The sequence below is a fragment of the Pseudopipra pipra genome, chromosome 11, assembly GCF_036250125.1.
Source record: "Pseudopipra pipra isolate bDixPip1 chromosome 11, bDixPip1.hap1, whole genome shotgun sequence".
Taxonomy (NCBI): domain Eukaryota; kingdom Metazoa; phylum Chordata; class Aves; order Passeriformes; family Pipridae; genus Pseudopipra; species Pseudopipra pipra.
In genome coordinates, this window is record NC_087559.1 from 9,929,558 (window position 1) to 9,957,241 (window position 27,684).

General features: G+C 44.9%; 1 protein-coding gene across 2 annotated transcripts in view; it reads left to right on the forward strand.

The window, feature by feature from the left end:
• GRIP2 (glutamate receptor interacting protein 2) overlaps positions 1–27,684 on the forward strand; it is a 276,763-nt gene that overhangs the window by 10,195 nt on the left and 238,884 nt on the right. The window contains exon 1 of one of the 2 annotated variants that reach the window (XM_064667444.1): positions 4,817–4,949. The exons of the other annotated variant lie outside the window; for it this stretch is intronic. Coding sequence (XP_064523514.1) covers positions 4,895–4,949 — 55 coding nt within the window. The 5' untranslated portion in view covers positions 4,817–4,894. Of the gene's footprint in view, positions 1–4,816; positions 4,950–27,684 lie in introns of those variants that run through there. 2 annotated transcript variants of the gene reach the window in all.

Below are 27,684 nucleotides of genomic sequence, written 5' to 3' on the forward strand. Positions count from 1 at the left end.
TTGCAGAATGAAGATGATTTGGAAGGAGGTGAGGGACTGGTCTGAGCCCCTTTGTGCTTATGATGTAATGTCCAAGGAAGGAGGTGAGGAACCAGCTCTGAAGCTGACTCCAAGTGTGTCTTTGGGACAGGAACAAGGAGCACTTGAGTGCCCTTCTAGCAGGAACAGAGCACAAAGGTGACCATATCCTCATGGTGTTCATAAATGGGGTGTATACTTGTGTCACTGAAATCCAAGGACATTCTCTCATTCTGTCTAAAAGGTATTTAGTCGTTCAGAGAGATGAGTATCAGCCCTAAGAGGCAGAATGACAGATTGTTTCCAGCCTTCAGAATGTAGTTGGACATGAGTACTTCTGCAGACGTCCACAGTATGAATGTGTGCCCTGAAGTGCCTGACAAGAAGCAGGCAACAAAACAAGTAAACTGTTTGTACTGCTTGAATTTAAGGCAAAAACAGAACCAAGTTGGATTAGTAAGTAAAGTTCCTATTAATCAACCTCTGGTGGTGGTAGCAAAGTGAAGATAATCCATTTTAAAACTGCCTTTAACCTTCTACCATGACAGGATTATTTTTAAATTCTATGATCCCAGTGCTGTTCACTGCTGTGTGTGGGTTATGGGACACACAGCTTCATACAAGTGAGAGTGTAGCAGCCAGTGAAACAAACCCATCCTGACGCTGTGTTGTGACAGAGATTGATGCCCTGTATTCCCAGTCCCATTCCATGTGCCTGGGAGGTGAAAGGAGAGACTGGTTCTTCCTTAAAGCAGCCGTGTGTTATTTACATATCATGGTGGGATGGAAACAGATTTCCCATAGTCCCCTCCCTGCCCCATGTACAGCTGTAAGGGTACAGGGTACACTGCTTCAACACCCGGGAAAGTAGCCCAGTCTTGGTAGAGAAAGAAAATTTATCTTTTACTTAATTAAGTCATGAAGTGGAAGTGAGAAAGGAAAATATTATTCTAGACACTGAAGTAGATTTCCTTTGCATAGGATTACATAGGTCAAAGTAATTTCTGGCTTGATCTTAACTATTGAATGCTGCCTGGCAGTAGCACTAGGTCAGTATGGGATTGAGGGAGCCCGTGGTCCTCTCTGTTTCCCCAGAGGGTTTCATGATGCCTCCAGACCACTGTTGAAATAATGCAGCCTTTGGGTGCCACCTCCCTCCTGGAACATCTTCACTCAAGCTGCTGGGAATGGTGGATGGACAAAACACCATTCCTAAGGGTTTCCCAAGTGCCAGATCCTCACTGACTCAGAAATGGCAAGAGGAGAGCTCTTAAATCACTTGTTTTGGGGCTGAAAGTGAAGATTGACTCATTTCATTAACTTTCCTTGTTGCAGGGAGTCAGCTTATTCTCATTGTGAGATGATAAAGTGAGGGACCTTCAAGGTGAGGGAACACATGACAGGAAAGTTGGCTGGAGATATCTGTAGGCATACAGATCCAGGGCAAAATCGAAGCAAAAAAGCCTGGACTCTCTCCCTCAACCCTTTCAGGAAGATTGGATTTGTACTTGGGAGCCTCCTCTCACCACACAAGTGGCATTACCGTCTGTGTTCCTCAGTGGGGCAAGAACCACTGGCTGCTGAAACAGGCAATGCACAAGGCACGGTTAAGTCCTCAGTTGATCAAAATAGGTCATCCTGTCCCAGGGCATGTGGCCAAAGAGGAACCTCTGCCTCACAAATTTGGTTTTACAACCATTTCTGCAGGATGGTGCAGCTGAGTGGGAGGACAGCAGCACCCTCTAAAGTTGTGGCAGCGTTCATGTCACAGTGGTGCCTAAAATCCTGCAGCTGGATATTTCAGTTATACAGACAGATTAGACATTGCTCAAGGACACAGGTATTCACTTCTGAGGTGTTCTATGGACTTCCTGCTGCTTGAAATATCCCTCCATGACTTTCCTCCAAAGATGTAGCATAGCATCTGTCTTACATTGATTCTGCTTATGAATTCCCTACCAGTATTTTTAGCTATGTTTTGTTTTCTCTAACACAGTTTCCCATGTGAGTACTGAAGTTAGCACTTGAGAAAATCTCGCCACACTAGCTTTGGCTCTTTCTACAATAATGGATGTGTCAAATTCAATTCTTAAGAGCTCTGAGCTGCTTTTTGAGCTAGTAATGTGCTTGCTATTTTCATGTTTAATTATTTCTGTGGCACAACTGTCCTTTAAAAAGTAGTACTGTTATAGCAATGACAGTCTAAAGAGACTTAAGCAAAATAGTATTTTGAGAGATCATCCAGTGTAAATGGCAAAACTAGATGAGCTTTTAGGCACAAAAAATGTCGATTTGACCTTACTTTTAAAAGCCCCTTCCTATGTCATGTTTTCTTCAGACTCTCATTACTTTCCCTGAAAGTAACAGTAGATCAATAACCATCACTTTTCTGGGAATCCTTTTTGAATGCCTAGAATCTGGATATCATCAAGCAATTATAAAATACAGCTGAGGAAATTAAGGCACAGAAAGGGCAGGTGATTTGCTTGTGTGGGTGGTTGAGTTAGTCATATAACTCCACAGAGCTTGTTTCTGTATGCTGGGTTTTAACTATTGGAAGAAGCATCATCTTCCCCCAGGATGCATCTTGGCTTCAGATTAGTCCTCAAAAAAGCTTCTGAGTTTTGCTGTCAGAATATTTGGTGCATATCACAAACTTCCTATAAGTTAGCATGATGTGCCCTAGTCCAATCTAGCTGTGGAGTTGTGATTCACTGTGAGTTCCAAAGGTACCAGGAACATCTGCAATGAAATTGCAGGGGGCTGTGTTTCTCCCCTGAGGAATAAGCTGTGCAAATGTGCTGTATTTAGTGTAAGGGAAGTTGCTCTTTAAGAAGCTGTAGCTGAATGGGGACTTGATCCATTCTTTTGTTTCCAGTCTGATAGTAAATGTGCACAAAAATATCTTTTTGGGTCTGTGAATTTTTCTCTGCTGCTAGTGGAGGATAGGCAGGTCTGAGCTCTGGCTATGTTCCTGCTGCTGATAGTCCTCAGGAAATCTTTCTTAGAAGTGATTGCTCCAGCTGGTTGGAATAAGCCTTCAGGTGCCATCACTCCAATCACTGTCCTTTAAACTGATGGGTAACGCCCTGACTAGAAACGTGGAAGTGAATCAGCCTGGACAGTGCTGCTCTCTGCTGCGATGGGAACCTCTCATGCAGTTCTCAGGCATTGCATGCTGCTGTCTGCCCTCTGCAGTGTTGCAAACTCTTATGCTTAAACGAAGAGGGCTCATGGGTTTATGATTATCCCATCTTAACTCACTGGGAACACGTGCTACAGCACTAACTTCAAAACAGATCCTCTTCAGCCCAGCTCCCACAGTGGTCTTCAAGAACTTGGGAGGGGGGAATAATAATAAAAAAACCTAGTTTAACTGTAGGTCTTTAAATCAAGTACCTCAGTCAGGTTTCTCATCAAGCAGACTCCCCCAAAGTCATGGACTTTCTTAGGTTTCTGCTTTCAGTCCTTTCTGCAGAAACTGGTTTTTTCCCTTGATGTGCTCAGAGCTCCAGGAGGTTCTTTCCCAAGCAGATTCTCTCCCAAGTACCTTGGGGTTGGGCCACTTCAGTTTTCATCAGGTGTTGAAGAGGCTTCCAGACCCCTACTGCCCAGCCTGGCATACTCCATGCCACATTTGGCTGCCCTGTAAGTCTGGCTGGCAGCTCCTGAAATGGAAAAGCTCCTCAGATGTGAGCTGTGGGCAAAGCACAGAGGGTGAAGCTGCTGCCTTTTAGCAGGGTGCTTGGCTGTCCTACAACAACTGCTTTTCATGCAGGTAGGGACAGAAAAACTGGACTAAAAATTAAGCTGAATTCCACATGGATGCATCTAGATAGGTGTATTATTTTGCTATTGTAGCTGCCCTGTCCAATCTGGGTGGTGTCAGACACTAGCCTTCCAAAACTGGAATTAGCTCATGCTAACCCAAGAAGAGTCTGGTTCCTAATATTTGAGATTATAGCAGATGTTGCACATAATATCATCACTCTCACAAAGGGAGGCAGAGATGCAGAGTGAGACCTACCCGCCAGCTAATAAAAGACCTCATGAAGAACAAAAAAAGCTGCTAGTCATTGCAGAGATATGTTGCCCCCAGGAAATTAAAAACACGAATGCCCTGGCATATACAATAAGCATCTCCTTTGTGTCCCTGTAAAAGCACTGAAACCTCTGGAATATTAAGAAATGACAAAGATGCTTTTAAGTCCCTGTCTCCCCCTGCCCCCCATACACTTTAGCTGCTTGCGAGTGGTGGTGAAAAAGATGAAGCAGATCAGCCTGGCTGTTGTGCAACTTTATTTACCAGAGAACCCAACTTCAGAATAAACACACGCGTCGATGCGCGCACCTGTGTGGGGCTGCCAGGCAGCTGCCGCTTGGTGAAGGGAAGAGACGCCAGGCTACAGCTGTAAAGGGAATGTAGAACGGGATCAGTGTGCTCTCCATCCCTTTCCGGGCATGTGTTCTGTTCAACGCCAGCCGGCGATTTGGGACCCGCAGGAACGCCACTGTGGGTCGCAGCCCCGGTGCCTGTTCACAGCCGGGCCCAACCTGTCTACGCAGACCGCACCAGGGGAAAATACACAATACATACATATTGACAGAACCGCTTCTAGCCCCCCCTCCCCCGAACTCGCCCGCCCCCGCGGCGGGGGGAGCGCACCTGCGCGGCGGGCGGCCCGGGCTGTGCGCAGGCGGGGGCGGGCAGCGCTCCCCGCCCGGCCCCGGCCCCGCCGCCGCCGCATGCACCGCCCGGCCATAAAGCGCCGGGGAGCCCGGCCGCGCTCGGCAGCGACCGCCGCTCCCGCCGGCCCCCCCGGGCCCCTCCAGCCGTGCCGCTGCCCCGGGGGGCGGCAGCGCTGCCCCCGCCGCGATGCCGGGCTGGAGGAAGAGCCTCGCCCTGTGCCTGCAGCGGATGCAAGAGGACGGTGAGCGCGGCGGGGGGAAAGGAGAGCTGGAGGTGCTCGGGTTTGCCCTCCGCCTCCCCTTTTCTGTTGTTCTTTGAGGGGTGAGGGTGGTACATCTCTCGCTGGGAGGGGGACAGTCCTCTGCTGGCATGGAGCTCCGTGGATGAAGGGGTTGGAGGAGGGATGCTCTTCGTGCCCGTAAACTTTGCCGCAGCAAATCTGCCCGTCCATCCCCGGGCGTGCTTGGTCTCTGCTTTGGGGTTTTCTTCTTCGAGTGATGGGGGCAAACCTGAGCGAGAGGTGGCTGCCTGGTGCTTTTTGGATATTTAGGGGGGCTTGCAGCGTCTGAGCCCCAACTTTCTAAAGCTACTGGTTTCAGCTGGCAATTTTTCCCAGTGCCCTACTCCACCTGGGGATTAAAGGGTTTGCGAATTGCACAGAGGACGTGTTACGGTAATCTGCTTCCTATTATGCTGCTTACTGTTGCTCACAGTGACTGTGAATTATTTTGTTTACATGCTCAAGAGTGTGATGTTAAATAAGTGCTGGACCTGCGGCTCATAAAAGTCGGGAGAAGACATCCACAAGGTGGCACAGCATAAGGGAGGTTTAAACGTGGCACTCCGGCTCCTGCGTTTGTACATGAACAGGGATGAGAGTGGTGGGGAAAGTTTACGTCTTTGAAGTGAAGCGCAGTTCTCCTGTGCTCTCAGTGGACTCAGGTGGAGGAGCTGATCAGGGACGGGCAGAAATAAAAAGGAACGTGTGCCTTATGAGCCTCAGCTGCTTTGGTGCAAGTAGCTAATGGCAGGTTTTTCTTTTGCATCCCTTCACCTGACTGTCTCTTTAGACTGTGCACTGGTAAGCAGACTTACCAAATATCTAAAGTGGCACTGTTGCAGCATTTGGTGTAAGTAATGCAAAAATCAGGCAATACTCTGACCCTGCTGGTTAATAAGCACAGAGCGAAACTGTGCTGCTAGATGCCCTGTAAGGTGTCAGACGTTAAGCTGCTGTGTCTTTCTGATGCTTGTCCTTGCTTCTACTGCTTTGGGAGAACACCATCTATTTGCTCTAGGACCGTGGCTTACCCTCAGAGCCTCCAGCCTCCTGAGATAGAGCTATTAAAAATCTTGTCCTGTAGAACAGTAAATTAATCCTCTGCTCTACACACTGAGACCTGTTGGCATGAATTCAGCCCTGTTATGGTGCAGTGCTTTGTAACGCTGCCCTGATGCAGCTGACAGGGATGCTTCTTGCACTGTTGGACCAGGGATGGCTTGGAGGGGAGGGGGCTTATAAAACCTCTAAAGCAGTGAGCTCCTGATGTACAGCTGTGCTGGGTTAGTCTGTTTGCCAGGTTACTCTCTCTGTGACATCATATGTGTAGGTACTGGCTCTTGTCTCTGGGGTCTGTGTAATGCCTTTCCTCCTCACCTCCCTTCCCTCTGACTTCAGTCCCAGCACTGCAGTGAGTCTGTGACTGATGTGCATCCCTTGAGAACATTGCATTTATTTCCACGGGTGGCTCAAGCAGTAGTTGGTGTTAGGAAGTTACCATTTAATCACAAAGTAGTTTATCTGGAGGGATGAATCTCGCAGGTTTGAGCTGATGTGCTATGAAGAGGAGGAGGTATGTGCCTGCTAAGGGATGTGCTGAGTTTGTAGGGAACTTCTTTCCCCTTTCCCTAAGGCAACTGGTTTGCTGGTTGTGTTGCAGCTCATAATTCTGCAGGGGCAGCAGAGGAAGTATTTGGTAATGTTTTTGTAGCACTGCAGTGTTAACAGGTATGGTACAGGCTTTAACTGGATGCTAGAAAAGGCTTTACGTCATGATGTGTTGTTGCTCACGGCAGGGGGATTGGAACTAGATAACTTTTAAGGTCCCTTCCAACCCAAACCATTCTATAAAAACACTGCAAGAAATCTCTGCAGGGTTCTGTTCAGATTTTGATTTTGCAAACCAACCTTCAATCAGTCTATGAAGAAATACAGACTTCTGGTTTTCCTTATTCTGAGCAAGTTATGTCTGCCTTGTTGGCATCTCCATGCCTATGCAGATGTGGTAGGCGTGGGGTTTTTTATATCTAAGCTGGGGAGCTTCTCCCCCAGGCCTGGGTGCTCTGACCCATTAGAGTGTTCACTTCCTCTGAGGATGGCAGTACTTGAGCTTCCAAAGGAAGTGTCCTGGTGTTCAGCAGGAGCGCAGTTGTGATTAGAAGAGTGGTGTATTTTTGTTACTGAATATAATGAGCATCTCTTGCAATTTGCAGCCATTCAGAGCTGTATTGGAAGCTTCATTAATCACAGTTGATATTCAAAAGGTCAGCCATGGTAAGTCACACAGGGAAATGCAAGATATACGTGAACTGTGCTGAAGTACAGTTGCTATTTCAGACCATCACCCACAGCGAGACCCTTCATGCATGTTTTGCCTTAAAATTTCTGTCTCTTGGAAGGCGAGAGTGACTTCTGACCAGTGTGCAGAAATGCTTCATTTTGTAAAGTGTTGGGAACAACATTTTGTTGTTTCCAATCACAAGAGACTTACACATGGGATGTGCTACTCCTTACTCTGTTTCATACAGGGGAAAAAAAAATTGATGTTAATGACTTGGAAATTCTTGGTGGAAAATGTGTTCTCTTCAGTCTGTATTGGTAACAGCCTTGTTATTCCTGAGCTGAGAGGTTGATCAGCTCCTAACCCTGCCTAACTGAGGGGTTGTCTCAGACCTGGAAGCAGAGCTTAGAGCATATTGCCTGGCAGTTCTGTCCATCACTGTGGGGCCAGATCTTGTGCTGATTTACATCCCTGATAACTGGTCCTTTTTTGAGTCAGTAATGAGAACTACTTGGCTGTGCCAGACCCTTTCCCATCCCAATTTTCCTCCTTGTGCTGCTGTCCTTTATGTGAGGACTGCAGGATTTGGACTGCATGCTAGCTGCTCAGAGGTTTTCAGTAGCAAAGGAAGCAAAGGCTAATTTCTGCTTTAGGAACAAGAATGTATGTGGGCAGGTGGGAAAGTCTCTGTGATTTTTGGCATATCTGAGTGGATGTGGAAACTGTATGTCTAGAAAGGATAAATGGTATCTGCAGACTGAACAGTGGAGATACTTTTATCCAAACTGATTAAAGTGAGTGTTATCTAGATGCACAGGACTTGTAGAAGACAGGTCACAGTAGTGGGCAGACAACCTTTGCTAAACCTGAGATGTTTTTCTGCTTCTACGAGGAGCAAATATAGAATTTGAGTGTAAATTTAGGTGGTTGATATAATTCCCTTTCCTCCCCCAGATGGTTTTTCTTGAGTAAAAGCAGAAAATTTGACTCTCACCTTTAAAACTCCAGTATGATGCCTTATAAAAAGCCCAAACTCAGACCTTTAGAAAGACTGATGTAATGGAATTACAAAATGTTGAGTGAGTTATCCACCCCTTGCACGACTCATGGGGCAGCTGGAAAGGAGAGGAAGGGGAAAGGGGCAACTCAGACCTGCTCCAAAAAGTGACAATATTGCAGGATTGCATTGCTGCTGTTTGCTTCCTTCCCTTGTATATGGCTCCGTGCTGGTTACCTTGGAAACAGCTGTAGGAGCATATAGGGGCATTTTGCTGCTGTGCAGCCATGAGCAGAGGTGTCCTGTGGTGCATGGAAAAGGAAATCCTTTGTGGTGCAGGTTGATTTGCAGGATGAGGGCAAAAAAGAGAGATTGTGCAATGGGGTTTTTACTTTCTCAGCTGCCCTATTTTACTGCAGGTACAGTTTGGCAGGAGTGGGACCCTTGGGAAAATTTAGGGGGGGGATGAATTTTCATGGTTTTGGCAGAGCTGTTTAAATTTTTATAATGGAAAGGTACAAATATCACATCAGTCTGTTTTGAGGAGGCTTATAACAGCTGGGCTATGGACATCAGCTTTTTATTCTGTCCTCAGAACAGTGTACTGGGATGTTTTCCTCCATAGCTATGAAACTATGGTTATGACTGGAAATGGTATTCTTTATTTATTCACAGGCATCAAGGAGAAAGACCCCACTAAGATGGAAACTGGCTGGTTTTGCAGGATTAGCAGAAAATTAGAAGATCTTCCACTGAGTTCTATGCTGTTTGTTATGTGTAGAATAACTAAAATAGAATAACTGTTTAAAAATTGCAAATTGTCTTTTGTTCACTTACCCATAAACATTTTGATCTTGGAAACAGTGTGGTGTGCATAACTTTAAATCTATTCTGCTGCTTAAAATTAAGTGTTTGGTTTTGTGCTTACCACATCAGAAATAATTCAGTTGTTCAGAAAGGAGGTTTTTGTATTTATCAAGTCATCTTAGGACTATCGTCCAGTGCCAGGTTGAGTCTGTTCAGTTTTAAGACATTGCCTTACAGAGTCCTTTTGTCCAAACCTACAATGACATGATCTATTGTACTGGCACTCAATTTTCAGTAAAGAAATTCAGCTGGGTAGCTGTCACTTAGGTAGTGTGCAAGAGAACTGCTCTGAGGCTGAAGGACTGTTACATCTGTCTGCTGTATAGATACATGCTGTATTTCTGCATGTGATACCCTTGCTTTACAGGGCATCTGAGCTTTGTTGGAGATGAGGACTTGTGCACATACAGTGCTCAGGAATTTATGGGCTGCTGTTTGTTGGCAATCCTCATTATACAGGCCACTGCTTTTAAACAAAATGTAAAAATAGAGGTTCTGACCCTCCAGTGAAGTGTGGTGGGGAGTTAGGATTGCATGAAGGCTGTGGTGGTAATGCTTAAGGGATAATGTTCACTTATCAAACTGATAGGACAGTCAGAGCAAATCCTGCTAGACTTTGATGGGGTCTTTTTTCACTCATTAATATGTTGATGAGGATTTGGCACCCATTGAGTGAGTAGAGTGCTTGTCTGCTTCCCTCCTTGCTGTCTGTCACACTGCTGAGTTTGGGCTGCTGCCTTTGATCCTGTACTTCAGCAGTCATAAAATTTAGCTCTGATTGAGAAGTCTTGCACAACTTGAAGCCACAAGGGTTTTATGGAATGACTCTAAAGCCTCATTGGAATTGGATTAAAGACAGAGATTGATCATTATGTTGCTTTTGGAAGTGATCTGCCAGATTTTACAACCTGAATGTGATCTTGTATCTGCAGAGTTTGGCTGTGTGAAACTATGGACATTGTGGGTTCTGCACTCTTGTTTATGCTGTTAGAATCTGTGGGGCTTCTTGAGAATGAGACTTTATTAGCAATATTGAGTGATGGTGCTCAGTGCTGACCAAGGCATTAGCTGCAGTGATTTGGTTTGGCATGCTCTCTCTTTAGAGCTGCCAAGTTTGGAAAGTGTTGGGGGGGAAACCTTTCACAACTGAAGACCTTGATGGAAACCATGAACTGTGGTAGCCAGGAGAGTTTTGGAGTGAGAAGTGCCAGATCTGTCTGGATTCAGGCCATACTTGCTGTTCTCCAAACCTGTTGGTGTTTCTGTGGGCTCATGCCAAGTGTAGTGAAAAAGCAGGACACAGATGTGATCTTTGAAACTGCTCCAGTCTTGAGCTGTGACTGCAGCTGCTGACCCAGAGGTCTTCAGTTGCTCTGGGTTGTACTTAAACGAAGATTGTGCAGGTTAAACCAAGGTGTGTGGCATATCTGAGGTGATTTATTCACTCTGCCTTTTTTTCATTTGCTCTTTGTCTCGTCTAAGTAGACACAAGTGCTGGGGAACTGCTTAGTTAGTGATAGGCAAAGGAGGGGTGTCCACCTGGGCATGAGCTCTATGCCAGGTTATCCCTTCATATGGCTAAAACTGTGTAGGCCTTTTCATGTGTGTCCCATTTTACTGACTATTTTGTTAATTATTTGACTTCATTATAGTGGAGTAAAATTACTTATTTTGAAAAGGGAGTTAATTTAGGGCTGTAAATATAGTAGAATAATTATAGGAGTATAGCTCTACTGAATTATCCCTTTGTAGATGAACCCTAAGAGAGTGAATTGGGCATTTTTGGAGCTTTGCATCACATAAATGGAGCCATTTCTTTTAAAAGCCAGACCTAACCCTTGAAGTTCAGAGCAGTGATCTATGCCCAGAAGGCTTGCGTAATGTCTAGAGCAAGTAAAAACTTTTTTTCCCCATGATGATCTCTTTTCCCAGAGAGGCCACAAGTCTCCTGCTCCAGTGAATGTTCCTGTGTATGGGGACTGCTGCTCCATGCCCTTCTTGGACTAAATGCAGTTACACCACCTAAATATCTGTTTGCATTCCTGAAATAAGTATAGCTACTATGGACTGACACTGGTGCAACAGGGATTGGAGCATAAGCAGTGTTTGATCAGGAAAATAAATCCCATGCTGATGGTTTCTGTTGGAAATATTAAGTGCTTGGCCTGGGTGAACCACACAGTGGAATTAAACATTCCCTCTTGGAAGGGTTTGCATTTTGCCCCATTATACTTGGTCTTCCTGTGGGCTTCTTCCATTAATAGAAAATGTAATGAAGCTTTAAAATTCAAGCAGGATTTTTTTTCAGCCCACTTGTTCTGTCAAGAGAATGAATTATCCTTTTTATTTTCTCCCATTTTTCTCATCTATCTTTGGAAAATAAAGGAATTCAAATAAGGTTGCTAAAACAAATAAATTCTACAATTATGGTGATTTCCTTGTTACTGACTTTCCCCTCATTAATGTTAAATGAACTTGGTATCTACAATTACTGGCTTTCACTTTTGAGCCAAAACTGTTTTCTGGCTCCAGCAAAATTTGCTGATTCTGCTGATAGCACTGGGAGAGCTGCTTTCCACCGGGAAATCAGTTCAATCAAACATATTTTCCTCTGACAGCTTCAGGTATTTGGCATCAAGACCACTCTGCCTTTAAGGGGAAGGGGCCTATCGTGCTATTTGAGATCAAGGAAATGTTGTGCATTAGGATGGGGCTTTATCTGTGTCTTATCTGTGTTAAGTAGAGGTGTCAGTGACCCTGCCAGCTAAGCTGCTCTGGCTTGACGAGTAGAAACCTCTTGCTGAGACTGCAAAATAAATTCAGTGCTACAATCTTTGAGTTGTCTATAAAGTAACACACTTTTTTGCTTAACAACTTGATTTTCACTATGAACAAAGCACTAGAGAGCTCTTGTTTTAGTACTTATATTAACCTCAGCTGCTGCTTTGCTGCCAGTCAGAGGCTCTTTGGGGTATTTATTTGGATTATAGGTGTTGTCACCTTTTCTTGTACGTGTGATGCTGTTAGTCATCCTGGTGACAATTCATTCATCAGTACAGAGAAATAAAGGTCCCAGCTCATGTTTGAGTATTGCCTCATACAGCCCAGGAGGGGAGATGCTACTAGAGGCAAGGCTTACATCAAGCCTGAGAGATCTCACTTGGGTCCCATGGGATTGAGCTGAGATTGGCCTCTGGATTTTTTTTCTTGTGTTTTTCACTTATAAAAAAAATATCAAATTTTTTCTTCTCTGTTCTCACGGCAAAGTTGAGATGATTGTACAGTGTCTGGGCACAGAGGGTCCCTGTCTTGTATTTGGTCCCAGTTTGACTACAGTCACCATAGATGCAGGGTGTAGACTGGGGTGGGGGTGGAGGGCTTGTCTTTGTTTGCATTCCCTTGCAGCAGAGGCCTTGAAGATTTAGCAACAAATGAGAAAATGAGATGCAAAGAAAGAAGGAGAAAAATAAGATAATAAGGCAAACTGTCAGGCAGTGTGACAGTTTTGCAGAAATTAGCGATGCTAACTTGCTCTCTTCTTATTTGGTATCAATGAGCTTTCCTGATGCAGGTTTAGTTTTTCTATGTGTGTTCCAGGAACTGCTGTTTCCAGGAGTGGGGGCTCCCTCATTAAAACTATCTTGCCCAGATCCATAGCTTTTGATTACTGGAAGTCGGGGAAATTCTCTGGGGCTGTCACAGCGGGATGAATTTAGTGAAGAGCTGGGAGAATGTGTTAGTATTTGTAGCAGCTTGTCTAGGGGCTATGTGTTAATCCTGAAGAGAGGGTACTGTTGGGAATGAATAACTTGTTTCTAGATGAAATGTTCTTTTGTTTACTTTAATCTTGGAATAGGAGGCAGTCAATCTCCTTATTGTACATGCAGTCATGTCTGTAAAAAATACCCTCACAAACCTCCCTTTTGGGATGGGAGGGCAGGCACATCTGTGTGAGGTGCAGAGTGGTGCTGTTTCTGTCTTCTTCCCCCTTGGGAGCACTGTCTTTTCAGCCTTCTTCCATCTTTGGTTTTCACCTCTGAGCTGGGCAGATACGTTGTCTCTTTGGCTGTCAGGAACTTATATAAACCCTCCTGTGGCCACATGCTGCGAGGTGTGCTCCAGGTCCCAGGAGGAGAGCAACTCTGTGCTTGGTGAAGGACACAGCTGCTCAGAGCTGGTCTGTGGTTGACCCACACACCTGATATGTAGGAACTGGACATAATCAACAGCCCCTTTCTGCTTCCGTATCTTAGTATCCAGAGAGGATGTGGAATTGTGGATACTGTCGTGGCAACTGTCAATGCTCTCCTTTGTCTTTTTATTCCTGCCAATGGCTGAGGCCCTTTAAACTGCAGGAGTATTTTTTTTCCTTTATATAAGGATGTCTTTCTAGACCAGTAAGAAAGAATGGGGAGTGGAGGAACGAATTTGAAAGCTAATGTTCAGTCCCAGGAAAAGTGCACCAATGACCAGGAACCACAGCCGTTGGCAGCACTGGAGGAGATGAAAGACAAGAATTGCTTTAATTGCATTGCAGAAATCAATACAAGTTGCTGGAGAGTGAATAAGGATGAAAAGAAAAATAGCCTGGTGTTCCTGCCTTTTTTAAATAACATTTGCAAACAGCTTTTGAATAACTGGCTTAAATTGGTCTTTAACACAGAAGCTGTGAGTTGTGGAGGTTCCTTTTCAATTGGAAGGTAGGTCAGGTAACATGTTTGAACTCTGTCTCCACTGGAGCTGTAGACTGGCCTGCTGCCTCTAGGCTGTTTCAAACAAAAGCAAAGTTCAGGCATGCTGCAAATCCCATGGCAGGCATTTAGATGAGCTATTGATGGTGTGAGCAAGCTCCAACTTACTGGCTGTATTTTGCTACTCCAGAATGTTTCATGGACTTTGTCCTTCGTTGCATCCCATCCAAACACATTGTGCAGTAGCACCTGGTTGCATTAAATAGCTGCTGTGTTCCCCAACAGATCAGGCTGTGGTCCACTGGTAACTGCAGCAGTTCCGGTGTGGCTGGCACTTATTAATGAGGTGGTTAGTGTTGGAGATTGAGCCACAGGCCTTTTGGTGCTGTGTGTAGCTCTGTTCCTGACCAAGTGTAGGGCTTGGAGCAAAATAAAATTATAATTTAGTTTTTAAGTGTTGGGGAATTTTTTCTGTCAGTTGAGATTAATGGGAGTGAGGGGTTCTGTGCCACTTGGAAAACCAGTCTGAAAACTTCTGCATGCCCCAGTCTTCTTGTCTACAGAACGTGGATAATGACTAGACTTTAGAAGGTTTTGATGCTCAGATCAAAATGGGCATGGAACTGCAATTATTAAGTGTAACTTCATGGCTGTCTTTCTCTGCTTAGCATCTTCATATTCAGAATTATGCCAGCTGTGCCAAATATTTGGAAAAAATGTGGTAGTGTCTTTCTGTCAGAGGGTTGCAAATCTGTTGTATCATACAGCTGGGCACAACAAAAAGTTCTGTTTCAATGGGCAAAAATTTCCCTCTACAGTAATGAACTGTGCTATGAGTTTACCAGCTATCTAATCTAGTTTCCATCCGTTACATCAAGTGATGATCCTCTAGCAAATTAGGTGCTGTTAGCAGCATTTCTGTCAGCCTGGGTCTGGCTGCACATCTAGGCAACCTGCCTTTGAGGAATTTCAAAATTTGCCCTAGTCAGTCATGCTGTTTCCTCAGCCTCTGGAGACTGCATTTCACATGTAACACAAAGCTGAGCTGTCTGTCTTGCTTGTTTAATTGTATTTATTATGCTTTTCCTCCACCCATCACCTGCCAAGGCTGTTTGGCCATGTCTAGGGATGGCTCCTGGGTTGTTTTGTTCAGAATAGCCATTGTAATTGGCTTTTTGGCATATCCTGTCCTACTTTTAATATAATTCCTTTACAGTTACTGTGCTTACACAGGGGCTTGTTAGTAAGTGGGTGGGGGATCAGAAAGCAAAACATGTGCAAACCAGGCTGTGATGGTGGTTTCTCTAGGGCTTGCTGTAAGGTGTCCTTGCCTGGGGACAGGCTGTGCAGGAGCTGTGTGCCTCCCACTTGCAGAGCCAGGCTTGCTTCATAGAGAACCCCGCACTGCTCTGGCAGCTGGCACTGCCCCTGCACTTTGGGGCTGCCCCTTGCCAAGGGTCACGTCCTGCCTGGAGAAATTCAGTGACAGGCAGCACTGCCACGAATGCCATCCAGTTTCTGTGTCTGAATAATTAAGAGGGAGCGTGGCTTTTGGCCAAGGAGCACTGTCCTCTGCCACCCATCTGCTTCCCTGACTGTTGCTTGAAGCAGCTGCTCCTCTCCGGGGGCTTCTGGGCACAGCAAGGGGGTGCAGATTCCTGACTACCCTTCATTGTCTTGCCACTGACATATTTAGTGAGCTTTAAGTCCTCAGGGTGATGTTTTTCTGTGCTTTTCTCTCCTGCAAATTCATGCTATGATGTTTAATTGCAAGCTGCAGTGGTGGTGCTGGTTTTCAATGCAGTGGTGGAGAGCACAGAAGTGGGAGCGAGGGATAGCAACTGCAGGATTGTGGAGTGAGGGGGCTTGTTTCACTGTTATCTCTCTCTGCAGCTGTGAGCTTCTTACAGAAATCCAGCTCTGCACAGCTGGCTGTAGGCTGGAGGTGCTGCTCAGTGGTGTGCAGAGAGAGCAGCGTTGAATTGCGCTGCAGGCAGGTCCCTCGTGCTCTGGTATTGGTGTGATGGGCACACTGGCATAGACCCCGTGTAGAAGTGGAAGGTCTGTTCAGTGGGATGTAAAGCAAAACCACTGACAAAGCAGCCCTTGCATTGCAGGAGCAGGTGATCATGGCAGCCTCTGCAGCTTGAAAACAGCTGAGGAATTCCCTGTGTATATGACCGTGTGCAGACTTTTTTAATGTGACTCTAACTCTAGGGTGAATTTGCTCTAGAGGCTTTTCATAGCCCTTGAGTATAATATTGTAATGTAATACCTTTATTAACTGTGACCCTGTACAGTGGGTTAGTCAAGCATTTGACCTGTTGAACCTCCACCCCAAGTAAACACCAGGAAGGTAGCCCTAAAGTTGTTAGAGCCTCCAGCTTTGCAAACTCATCTCTGGACACTGTGCCCCACTGCAAACCCTACTGCTGGAGCCCAGCAGATTTCCTGTGATGAGTCACTGCTGAGCCAATGTGACAGTCAGTGTGTGACTGCTGTTTCCCATGTACCTGTCACCTCCTCAACCTGCCACTAACCAGCTGGGTTGGTTACCCACTGGCAAGCTGTTAAACTCATTTGGATGCAGTGACTTAGTCAGGCTCACAAGTCAGAGGTGAAACAGATGCTATCATACAACATAAACTTTGATCTGGGCTGTGAGAGTGTTGCTGATGGTTGTTTTGGGGCACAGGAAAAGTAATTTATGCAGCCAAGCAAGCAAGAGGATGGAGGTGGTTTTTAGGACTGTACCATGACTGGATGGGTTTATTAGGAAGTGCAACTCTCCCCTAGTGTATAATATTCCCATTTCACTGCAAGAGAAGACAGACACAAATCTACCCATCCTCCACAAAAAGTCCATGTGGAAAGGTGTCCTCTTTCCAGGAGGTAGTTGCTTCCCACCAAGAGGCTGAGTCCATCCTCCTGGCCAACTGCAGTGACCCAGCATAGGAAGGGACCTCTCGGGTCTACTTTCCCTGTAAGTAAGATGTTAAAACACCAATCATCCAGGATAATGCTCTTTCATGAGCTCATTGATTTTTTTTTTTTTTTTTTTTCCTAGCAGAGGGAAGTGAGTTAAAATGATGAGTCACTGACCTATTCGAAAATGAACAACCTCCTCAGTGCCATTAGGAGGTAGTAATAGATCATCCTGGACAAGAGCTGGAGAAAGGGGATTAAGGGGTCTTCTGAAGTCTGCTGTTGCTCTACACTGTGTGTGACTGCTGTTGCACTAATTTTTTTTTTTATGGGTGAAGAAGCAGCACAACTTAGTGAAGTTGTAGCTGCCCTTTCTGTTCCCCCCTGCCCAGGCTGGGGAGCTGCTTGCTTATGCTGGGCTTTAGGTAGCCACAGGAGTTGTGGAGAACTGAGTGACTGCAGATCTGGCCTCCTTATTAACTGGTAAAATACTGAGATTCTTCTTCGTGAGTAGTGATGAACAAATGTAAAATTTTAATTTTAATATCAAATAATACCGTAATGATTTTTTCTTCTTGTACTGTAGGCTGACATTGAGCCCATGCTTATTTGCTTTCTCGCTGTTAAAATTTCAGTCCCTACCCCTTGATTACTTCTTTACTATCTCTGGTACCTGCACTGGGCTTTGGGATAATAAAGTGAAAGTCTGCTACTGAAGTATCTTCTCTGTTTTGCACCTAGTTGTGATTTTGGGAGTTCAGTCAGTGTGCAGATATGATCAATAAAGCTGCTAGTGATGTACTTTGCTATTAAGTCTTAGTTCATTGATTTAAGGAGTTACCAGGAACTAGGGAAATAACACGGTTAATTAAGTTAATTGGATTGTAAGGTCCACGGGGATTATGCCTTTCTGTGTGTTCTCTGAAGCACCTCAGACACCTCTGATCACTATAAAATAATAACTTTTTCTTTCCACACACTGGCAGTTTGAACTATTTTGTTACTTTAAAACTATTTGCATTTCAAGGCAATAAATTTCTGCATGGGTCATGGAGTTACAGCTTTGTAGCCCTTGGCTTTTGAGGTTCAGGTAGAAATGGAGAAGGGGGATTTTAATAGAGTTCAGCTAAGTGGTCCCAAGGGATCTGGATCCTTGTATTTGTTTGCCAAGATATCTCACTTGCTGGCTACTTGTGCTCTTAGCAAAAACCTGTGGGGCAACTTCTAGTGCATTGGTGTTTTATCTTGGCCTTGGAGTTAATTTTGATTACATTTTTCTTGCCATCCAACAAGGCATATTAAGAAATAATACATCACGCTCTAGATAGATCTATTCTGTGGCATCCATTTTTCATGAAAATAAGTAAACAGATCTCCCCCTGTCTGAAATGGAAATTTATTCTGGGTATATAAAGTGAAATCTAGCACAGAGGTATTGTTCCACAGCTTGTATTTCTTCTAATTTATAGCTCCTCTTCTTCTCCAAGTGAATTGGAGACTTTATGGGTCTGCATTGGAGGTGTTATAGGTCTGTAATTTATGATTTTAAAATTCCATGATTGTTATCTTTCAGTGTTCTTTATGAAGCTCTGCTGTGGGGGTGTTCAGATAAGGTTGTATATTAAGTATTGGCCAATTTCCTAGGAGCAGAACTGGGATTATAAATTACCAGAAACATTCTCAGTCAGCATGAGATTGTTCTCATGTTAATTTCTTTAACTCCTTTTGAAAATTATGGAAGATGAGCTGTGGAAAGATGGACTGGATGAAGCTATTATGTGGTGGCTAGAAAACTGTACTTGGGCTTACTTGGATAGTGATGAGTTGTCACTGTGGACAAATGGATTGAGATTTCCCTGGTATCTGTTGAGGGTCTGGTAGAAGTCAACCCTTTCTTTAATGACCTTCTAAAGGAAAAGAGAATATGCTCCTTGTGTTTTTAAGATGGCAGCAAATTGAAAGCTGTTACAAAAACATTGGTGAAGAAAGCGTGGGCTTGGTGATCTCTTGAGACACCCTCAGAAACGTTTTCTTATTCCCATGACTTTATAGGAAACGCGAGGAGTAAATTGTATGGAGGATGCATGAGGACTTAATTTGATCCTTCTATGAATTAGGACTTCTTTTGCTTAAAAAAGGAGAGTGAAGGGAGAAAGCCACTTCTGTGCTGCTAGGCAGTGCAGCCATCAGGTGAAGAAAGTTGTTGAAATTCAGTTTGTCTGGTAATTTATTTTGAAACTGGATTTATCCTTTAAAGGTTGAAATGTAGATCTGAGCTATCCCTGAGCTATCTGTGCTATATGTGTTGCCCTTTCTGGAGGTCCTGTGACTATTCCCCGTGTTTCCAGTTCTATGAGAACCATCTGAACCTGGAAGTTAGACAGTTGGTTTTGATGTGTGTGTGGTGTTGTGTAGGGGTTTTTATGTGTAGGTTTTCTTGTTTGTTTTTGTTGTTTTGCCAGAATATTAACACATTTTAATTTAGGACATATCTGCTGTCCCAAATCCAGTTGAGAGCCACTTAGCATTTTTCCTCTTGGCTTGGCTGTTGTTTTTCTTACTGTTGTTTTTCAAAGTGAAACAAACTGTCATGCGTTCTAAAATTTCCACAGTGCTACCTGTGATGATATCAAAGACCTGTTTCCCCTCTTGCCCCATCTATTTGTCTTGTCAGGCTCTTGCTAGCCAAACTTGTGTGTACTATTCTTCTGCATATAGCTATGAAGCAGTGCATTTAAAATTAATTTAGATGTGAGGAACTTTGCTTTCAGTAATTTTTATTACCAAATAGAAAGCAAAGAATATGTGTGGGTTGTGCTTTTTTTTGGTTTTTTTTGTAAGAGAAAAAATATTTCTTTACAAAAATACCTTCCTTGAAAAGTGCCTATATGCTTCTTCCCAGGGGTAACTGCTGCGTGTGGTTGGTAGAAAATCAGAGGTAATGAAAAAAATGCCTTCCCTGACAGTAACTGAACTCTGTGGGGACAGGTTTTCTGAAGCATCCAAGGAGGAACTGATGATGTGTGTTTGTGATTATTTGTGTGGTTGGGTTTTTTTCCTCTACACATGGATGTGTATTTTTAAAATCTTGTGTGCAGACATCTGCGTTTGCAGAAACAGCTGTCACTCCAGTGAAAGACTGTCTCCTTGTCTGCTGTGCCTGATGTGTGGGTAATCTTACTGTCATCAGTGCCAAATTTATTGGCTGCACTGTGATTAGGTGGAGGGCAATGGAGATGTGCAAGCAGTTCATTGTACCTCGCTTGCAGTTGCATGGCCATCCCTGTGCACAGGAGGAGCAGGAGAGGAGGGTGCTGGCAGGGTCTGCCATTGGTTCATTGTGGTTTCTGGCACTGAGCATCTATTGCAAAGCTGCTGTGAGATGCATGACCAGATACATAGTGCTTGCCCTCCTTAGAGTTTAAAGCTTCCTAGGTATTTCTGCAAATGCCTCTCCAGTTTCTCTCTTATCTTGTCTTGAAGTCCCATTATGCAAGATTATTTCAGCTGCTGCAAGAAGCTCTTCTAATAAGCTAGGAGTCTGCTTTATCAGCTCTTCCTAATGTTGGCAAAACCCTTTTTCTCTCAAATTTCCAGTGCCTGGATGTTACAGGCTCTCAAATCAGTTTAGAGAGCTTGTGGCTATGTGTAGAGCTGAAGCAGGGCAAGGGAAGTGATGCTCCTGGAGGGCAGGTTGAAGGCTTGCCCAGGGCTCCTCTGTGGACATTGAGTTGCCACTTCTCTAAACCCAGTGGAATATAAATCTCCTATGGTATGGAACAAGGAGCTTTTAGCAAAGTCTTCTGGTGCAAGTGTTTTAGAGCTAAAGAATTGTTATTCAGGCTGCAGTCTTGCAAATCACATGCAGAGCTGAGCAGGTCTGTTCCTTCTTCCCAGGCTACTGAGTCCTCTCAGAGGTTGCTACTTTTCCCTGTCTCAATAACTGACAGTGGGGTATGAACTGGTCCCATTAAAGCACTTCTGTGAGCAGCATATGTATTACCTCCCAACTTTTCCCAGTGGTGCAGTGCTGCTGTGGGCACTGCATTACCTGTGTGGGTACTTCCAGCTTTCAGATGGCAATCCCGAAATCCTCTCTTTCTGGCAGCAGTGATGGCTCTCATCACAATCTCTATCCCAAGAGACACAACAAGCATAAATGCATCTCTGTTTTAACCACGTGTACACCCTGGAGTGCCACTGCTGGTACCTATCTCTCTGCGTGTGACTGCTGCTAAAAAAGCAGCTAGTCTTGGGCTGAGATGTCCTGGATTCCCTCAGCCTGCAGGAGAGTTGTCACTGGAAGCCTCATAGTGGGATTCTGGAATGACAGTGTTTGTGTGAGTGTTGCAAATGTTTGTGAGAGGGCTAAACACCCAGTGCTGAAGAAGGGAAAGAGACCACAGCAAAGCAGATGAGCAGAAGAGGTGGTGCTGATCCTCTTGCCCAGGACCAGAAGCTGCACTAGGCAAAATGCTGTTGTTAGTGAGCAAGGATGGAAATCCCATGACATCTGGAGGAGGAATGCTGAAGTGCTTCTGGAGGAGACAGGTTGCCAGAGAGAAATGAGAGCTCTTGCCTTGCTCTTGAGCAGAGAGGAACTCAGAAGTTGAACCCAGTGAAGGGATGTGAGGTCACAGAGCTTTTGTTCCATGAGCCCCTGACTCCCCTTACCTCCACCCTGAACACTTGCAGCAGGGAGCCTTTGAAAGCAGTCATTTTACATTATCTATATGCATACGCTGTCTCAGGCAAAGGCCCAAAAATCCATCCAAAAAAACAAGAAGAAAGGGAATAGTAAAGCACCTTCAGACTACTCCAAGTGCTGCCTCTGCAGTGGATACAGTTTCTAGCAGCACAAATCACTGCATTGCAAAAAAGCAAACCAAACAGTCTGATTACTGAAATGAGCTCCAAAACTCAAAGTAAACCCTTGCAAGCAGCTCAGCAATAGCTTGTTTAGTTCTCAGGATTGTTTAGGGGGGGAGGAATGAAACAAGATTCAAGCACTAAAAAAACTTGAAGTTGTACTTCCCCAGTGTTGAGAGTTCATTTTCAGCTAAGTACTTATGTCTGAGAGGAAGATTTGGGTGTAAAAAGAGGGAATAACAGTTTGAAGCTGTTTGAATTGGCTTGGGAGACTGAGCAGTGCAATGTGTCTCTCTTCACACAGAGTTGCAAACAGCTCTCCCTTGTCCCTTTTGTGCCCTGGCACCACCTTGGTTTAGCCTTCCAGTGGGTGTTTCAATCCTCCCTGTCCGTGGTCTTCTTACGTAACCTATTGTGGTATCATGGATCAAGCCTTTGCCTGTCCAGATCTCCTGTGAATCAAGAAATTTGTCAGCCAGATTGTTTCACTGCTCTCTGTGTGCTTATGCAACATACTTGGCAGGTCACAACGGACTTGAAAGCTTACCTACCTTCTGCTCTCGACTAGTGGTGCTGGGGTGTCTAATGTGACTTACTGCACATTATTCTCAAGGTTGTTATGGATCTCTTCTGGGGACTTTTTTCATTTTTATGGCTTCTTGTCTCTAAGCCCTTATGTCATCTTCAGTGATGTCCCAAACCCTGATGGAACCTGACCAGAGAGAAGGGGCTGTCTGGCTTCCTCTAGAGCCTCAGGATTGGGGCTTGAAGAAATGAGGCAATAGAAGACGAAATCCAGGAGGAATACAAGAAGGTACACAAGTTAAATACAAGTTGCTGGCTTTATGTTGTGATGGAAGAATGTGGAAGTACCTTTAAGTCTTTTTTTTTTTTTTTTTTTTTAAAGCTTGATAAAGTTTAATGTTGTAAAAACAATGACTTAGTTATTCTCACCTCCGAAATAGACCACCCTGGTCTTGCCTCCTTGCCCAAATAAGAATTGTAGAGTTCTTAAACCACTATTGAAAGATACAGTTATAGCTGAGGTCAGAGGCAAGGAAATGGAAATGTATGAGGATTGTCCTTATATCTGACTGTTGAGCATCATTGGACAGCCAGTCTGGGCTTATTATCTGAAACTCAGTCCTCTGCCAGCCCTTCAATAACACTTCCCATCTCTGTGTTTGTTTCTTTTTGTTTGTTTGTTTATTGGTGTAAGGTTTTGAGGTGTCACATGCATCAGCTTCCTTTCAGCTCGTCAGACACATGTAGCTACAGCACTGGCAGTTTTCATTCACTGTCAGCATCATTTAATTCTCGAGTTCCTTTTCTGTATTTCCCCAACACTTCACTTGGAGCAGATGGTTGGAGGCTCTCCTTGTTGGCAAGCTGCAAATGAAGATGCTGTAGGATGAGATTTGTTGCCTCACTTTGCCTGTCTGTCCCCCTTCCTTGCTGCAGAAGGGAAGTCAGTGGTTTATCTCCTTTTGCCTCATCCAGGACCTGGCAGATCCATGTGGATGATGTCAGCAGGGTCTGCTTCCCCCTTTGGCTGTGAAGGGGAGCTGAGGTGGAGACGCCCTTGCTGCTGAGTCCAGCTCTCTGCCATGGTTGGTAGTAAGTGATGGGTGTAATAAATAAGTTCAAACCCTCTGTAAGACTGGGTGTGTTTTAACAAGGCAGGTGAAGATGTCCAGAGAGGGCGGGTGTCCCATCCAGGAAGCCTCTTTGCTGACCTCAAGGCAGGAGGGAATGGAACTGGAGACTCAGTAAAAGTGAAATTTGAGTTGTTCTTTAGTGGAGGTTGTGATTAGTGATTCAGACATGCCAGTCAGTCCATTAAATCCTAACCTCACTTATCAAATCCTCAGAGACCTCACTTTTAAAGCAGAAGGTCTGTGAAGGTGGCTAAGGGCAGGGAGAAATGAATTATGGAAAGATTTGGTATCCCAAGTTGCAGTGGTGTCTTGGCTGACAGGCAGATTGCCTCTTTCATCTTTGTTGGCCTACTCAAAAGACCAAATACTTGGTGTAAATCCCTGCTGTGCTGGCTCTAAAAAATCTTCATTTAGGGTAGTCCCTTCTGCCCATATCTCCTCCAACATGCTGCAGGCATCAGTTCAACAGAAATAAAAATTGATTAGTGTGGTCCCTTGTGAATCCTTCGGAAGTTTGGCAGCAACTGCAAATAATGTGTGCAGCTGTTTAGTGAGGGGGTGAGATGGCTGTTATTCCTCTTAAAAATTGATCAGTGCTCTTCCTGGCTATTGATCTGAGCCTCCTGGACAGAAGATGAGCCAGCCCTGTCCAAGGGCACATGGGTGGCACTTCTCTAGGAGACTGAGAAAACAACTCACTATCTGTGACAAGAAACTTTGCTCTTGGTTCTATCTTGTATTTCAATCTTTTTTCTCTAAGAACTTTCCTTACAGTCATGCTTACAAGTTTGGGGTATGGGAGTCCTCAGTGTTTAGCACCTAGTGGAAGATGTAAATGGCACTCTGGCTGTACAGATCTAGTATATGTCAATAATATATATTTTGCTTGGGGAAAACATACACTGCATCTCCCAGGCATAATTCACTGTACTGGATGCAGTCAGGATGACACTGCACCAAGGAGTTTTGCTGTAGCTTGTTCCAGTATTGTATTTAGTTGGTTTGTGACAATAAATGGATTGATCAAAATCCGTATTGGCTGAGTAGAAAAAGAAGTCTCTCTGCAGGTGGCTCCAGTCCTTGTCATCCTTTCCTGTTGTCTTCATTCACAACAGTCCCCATGCTTTGCTGGGCTCCCCCTGAGCTACGTGTGTATCTCAGGTCTTAAATGAGAAGGGCAGGCAAAGTGTGATGAGGTGAGGAGGACCTTGCCTGAGGAAGAAATGTGCCCACAAGCAGAACCCAGTAGTCCGTGTACACTGCTACATGGGATTAAATGCTACCATACAGCTCATCTTGTCAGCAGGAAGCCAGAAGTGATGCCCAGTAAATGGCCACCTCTGTCATGTCACCTCTGTCCCTTCCTGAACGCTGAGCTTGGCGTTTCCTTTAGGGGAAAAAAAAAAAAGGCAGAGTAGGGGAACAACATATTGGGGAATATTTTCAAGTCCAGATTGCTTGGTATTTAGCCAAGTATCCACAGGCTGGTGTCTTCTATATTGTATGTTCCCTCTGCTGATGCTGGCTGTGGAGCCTCTTCTCTCTGCTCAGGCAGTGCTGTCTTTGTGGGAGCCCTTAGCTGGATGCTCATCCCGTGCAGTGCCTGGCTGAGTCAGAGCTGTGCCAGGACCTGGCCCTAAAACACTGTGAGCAGTAACAGCGGGATCTCTCCATCTCATATTGGAAATTTGTGACCAAACACTGAAAACTAGTAGGGTCTGGGCTGTTGTAGTTTTCTTTTGTGGTTTCATGTTGTTTTTTTTTTTCTTTTAACTCATAGCCTTAATCTACCTTGAAATGAAGAGTAAATACACTTCTGTTTTCATTAAGCCCCAGGGAAGTCTGTGTAAAAAGAGAAGATTAGAGAGTTCAGGAGTTTGTTGCATGGGATTAGATGGGAGGGAGATGAGGACCTACCTTTATTCTCTTGGTAGCATTCTGAGTCTCTGTAAGGGTAGTAGATTTGTCCCCATTAGTATCTTTTCATGGAAACTAATCTGAAAATGGATCCATCCATCAGGAGAACAAGTTCTGTCATGCACCTGGCTGCTCCTGTGTGACCAGTAGGAACTGAATAGGTCAGGTGTGTCAGTAGCAGGAGGGGTTGGCTTCTGTGCTGGCTCTAGCGAAGCTCAAGATACCGCTCTTGATGGATGCCCCCACCAGAGCCCAGGGTGCTGTGGGGCAGGACATATTGCCTGGTAAGTCCTGCTCTTAAATCCTGGGAAATGGTGTTTCAAGAGGACTGGGCTATAGTTTATGTGGCTCCCTGGTGGAGGTGTCCAGCTCGGCATGAGTGGTGGGTGGTCCTGGGGGACAGTGCCTGGAGCTTGGGTTTTGGCACGTGGAGTGCCAGCACCTGCACCCAGCCCTGGGGATGGCTTGCCCTGCTCTGTGTTTGTTACAGCATGCTGCCACCTGGCTCTTACAAAGTGCCTGTCCTCCAGCCCTGTGCTCCTGAATCCCTTCTGAAGGTATTAATGTGGGAGAAAGGGATGCCTTCAGGCTGGCAGTTGAGATTTGCTGTTGCTCTGACCCAACAGGAGAAAAAACCCACCTCATTAGAGTTGGAGGAAGCAGCACTGGGAAAGAATTTGCCCCCAGAGCATTCATATTATAGCCAAGATTAGCTGTTGAGGAAAGTGCGAGCCAAATGTCTCAGGATAAATTTCCCTATAATGGAGCTTGCTGAAAGGGCAATAGCCTTGCAGGGGCAGTCAGTGCTGGTGCCTCTTGTCCTTAGCACAGGGTGGGAGCAGTTTTTCATGGCTGTTTGGTATCTCCTGCAGGAGACTGCAGCAAACTTCCTTTCCTTACTCTTGTATGTTTCACGACTGTTAATAATTCACTTCCCTCTTTTCAGCATTTTTGGGTGTACAGGGGAGGTTTTTCCTGCAGATCTCAGTTCCTCACCACCTTCGCATCCTGTCGAAGATTATTTAATAACATACAAAAATTTGCGCAGAGCAGGGCTGCGGGTTTTTGGGTGATGACTGTATTAGCTGTGCTGCTGACAGCTCCTTGCATTCTGTGCTAGAGGATCGCTTAAACAATGAAATAAGCCCCTGGGGAAAGAGGTAGGAAGGCCGCTGTTTGATATTTAATGCTTGACTGCACAAGGAGGCCATGGAAAAATCAAGCCACTTGGGAAGGTGCCAGGCACGAGGCCCACACAGAAAAGGATGTTGGAGCTGCCTGGGTCATGTGCTGGCTGCCCCTGTCGCTCTGTAGGGTGGCTTTGCCGTGACGATGAGTGTGACCCCCAGGTGATGCTGTGGGAATGAAATTGCTATTAATTGCAGCAGCCTGGTCCTCTGGTTCTGGCTTGCCAGAATTTCCTGAGAGATTTTCTTTACCGGATCAGGCTTCTGAGGTGTTAAGCATAACCACCCACAGTAGGTGGTATCTGAAATAACTAATCTTGTTATGTCAAGATATATCTCTTGAACCTCTTATTTGGACCAGTGGGTGATGACCACTCCATAAAGTACATTTCAGAACTAGGAAGTATTCAGAGGATGGAAGAAAAAGAATTAATTACATGGAAAGACTTTCCTGGAGTGAAAGAAAGTAAAGAATGGGAGCCTACTCCAGAACGGAGATAAATAAGAAAGGATATCTGTAAAATGTGTACCATAATGGCCAGTCTGGAGAAGGCCAAATGGGAACATCCAGTCTTTCTGGTTTTAGTCCCTTGTTTCAGTTCTTGCTTCCCAAGACCTGAGATGTGACACCACACAGAGCTGCCACCAGCCTGATTAGTTCAGTGCATCATCACCTGCTGTTTTGGGGGTGAGCTGTTTGCAGTAACAGGGGTGCTAAGAAATGGCATTGCTATATATGGCAAAAAGGCATTTTTTGTGAACAGTGTTGTCTTTGTTTTTCCTCTTTTAATGGTATCTAATGAGGGAAGAAGGATAGAGCTTTTTGCTCCAAATATGGAAAAAGGTCTGAATGGGCAGCATGAAAAACATAAAGGCTTTTCATCCTACAGAACCTGGTAAATCTTCCATGAAAATCAGTGAAATGGCTTCAGGTGATGGACATGTGACAGCAGGTCAAGCCTGATCTGGCTGAGATATGGACAACAATGTTCAGTCCAGTAGCTGATCCATGGCTGGGCTGATGTCTCATACATCCCTTAGATCACCCACTGGCAGAAAACAACCTCTGTGCTCTTTGGTTTCCCTACTTACCTCAGTTTTTTTTCTGCATAGTGGTAAATGAATCTCTTCCTAGGAGAGGAAAAGACATCAGGATAGTGAGGAGGATGCTGCAAACGAAGCAGTACACTACTGGGACTAACTTCCTAGGAGTGTCAGGTTTGTCCTTACTGAGCATGTGGATTGACACAGCTGCCAGCTACTGAGCCATGTATATAGAAGCACGTTGAAGCATGACTTCTAAT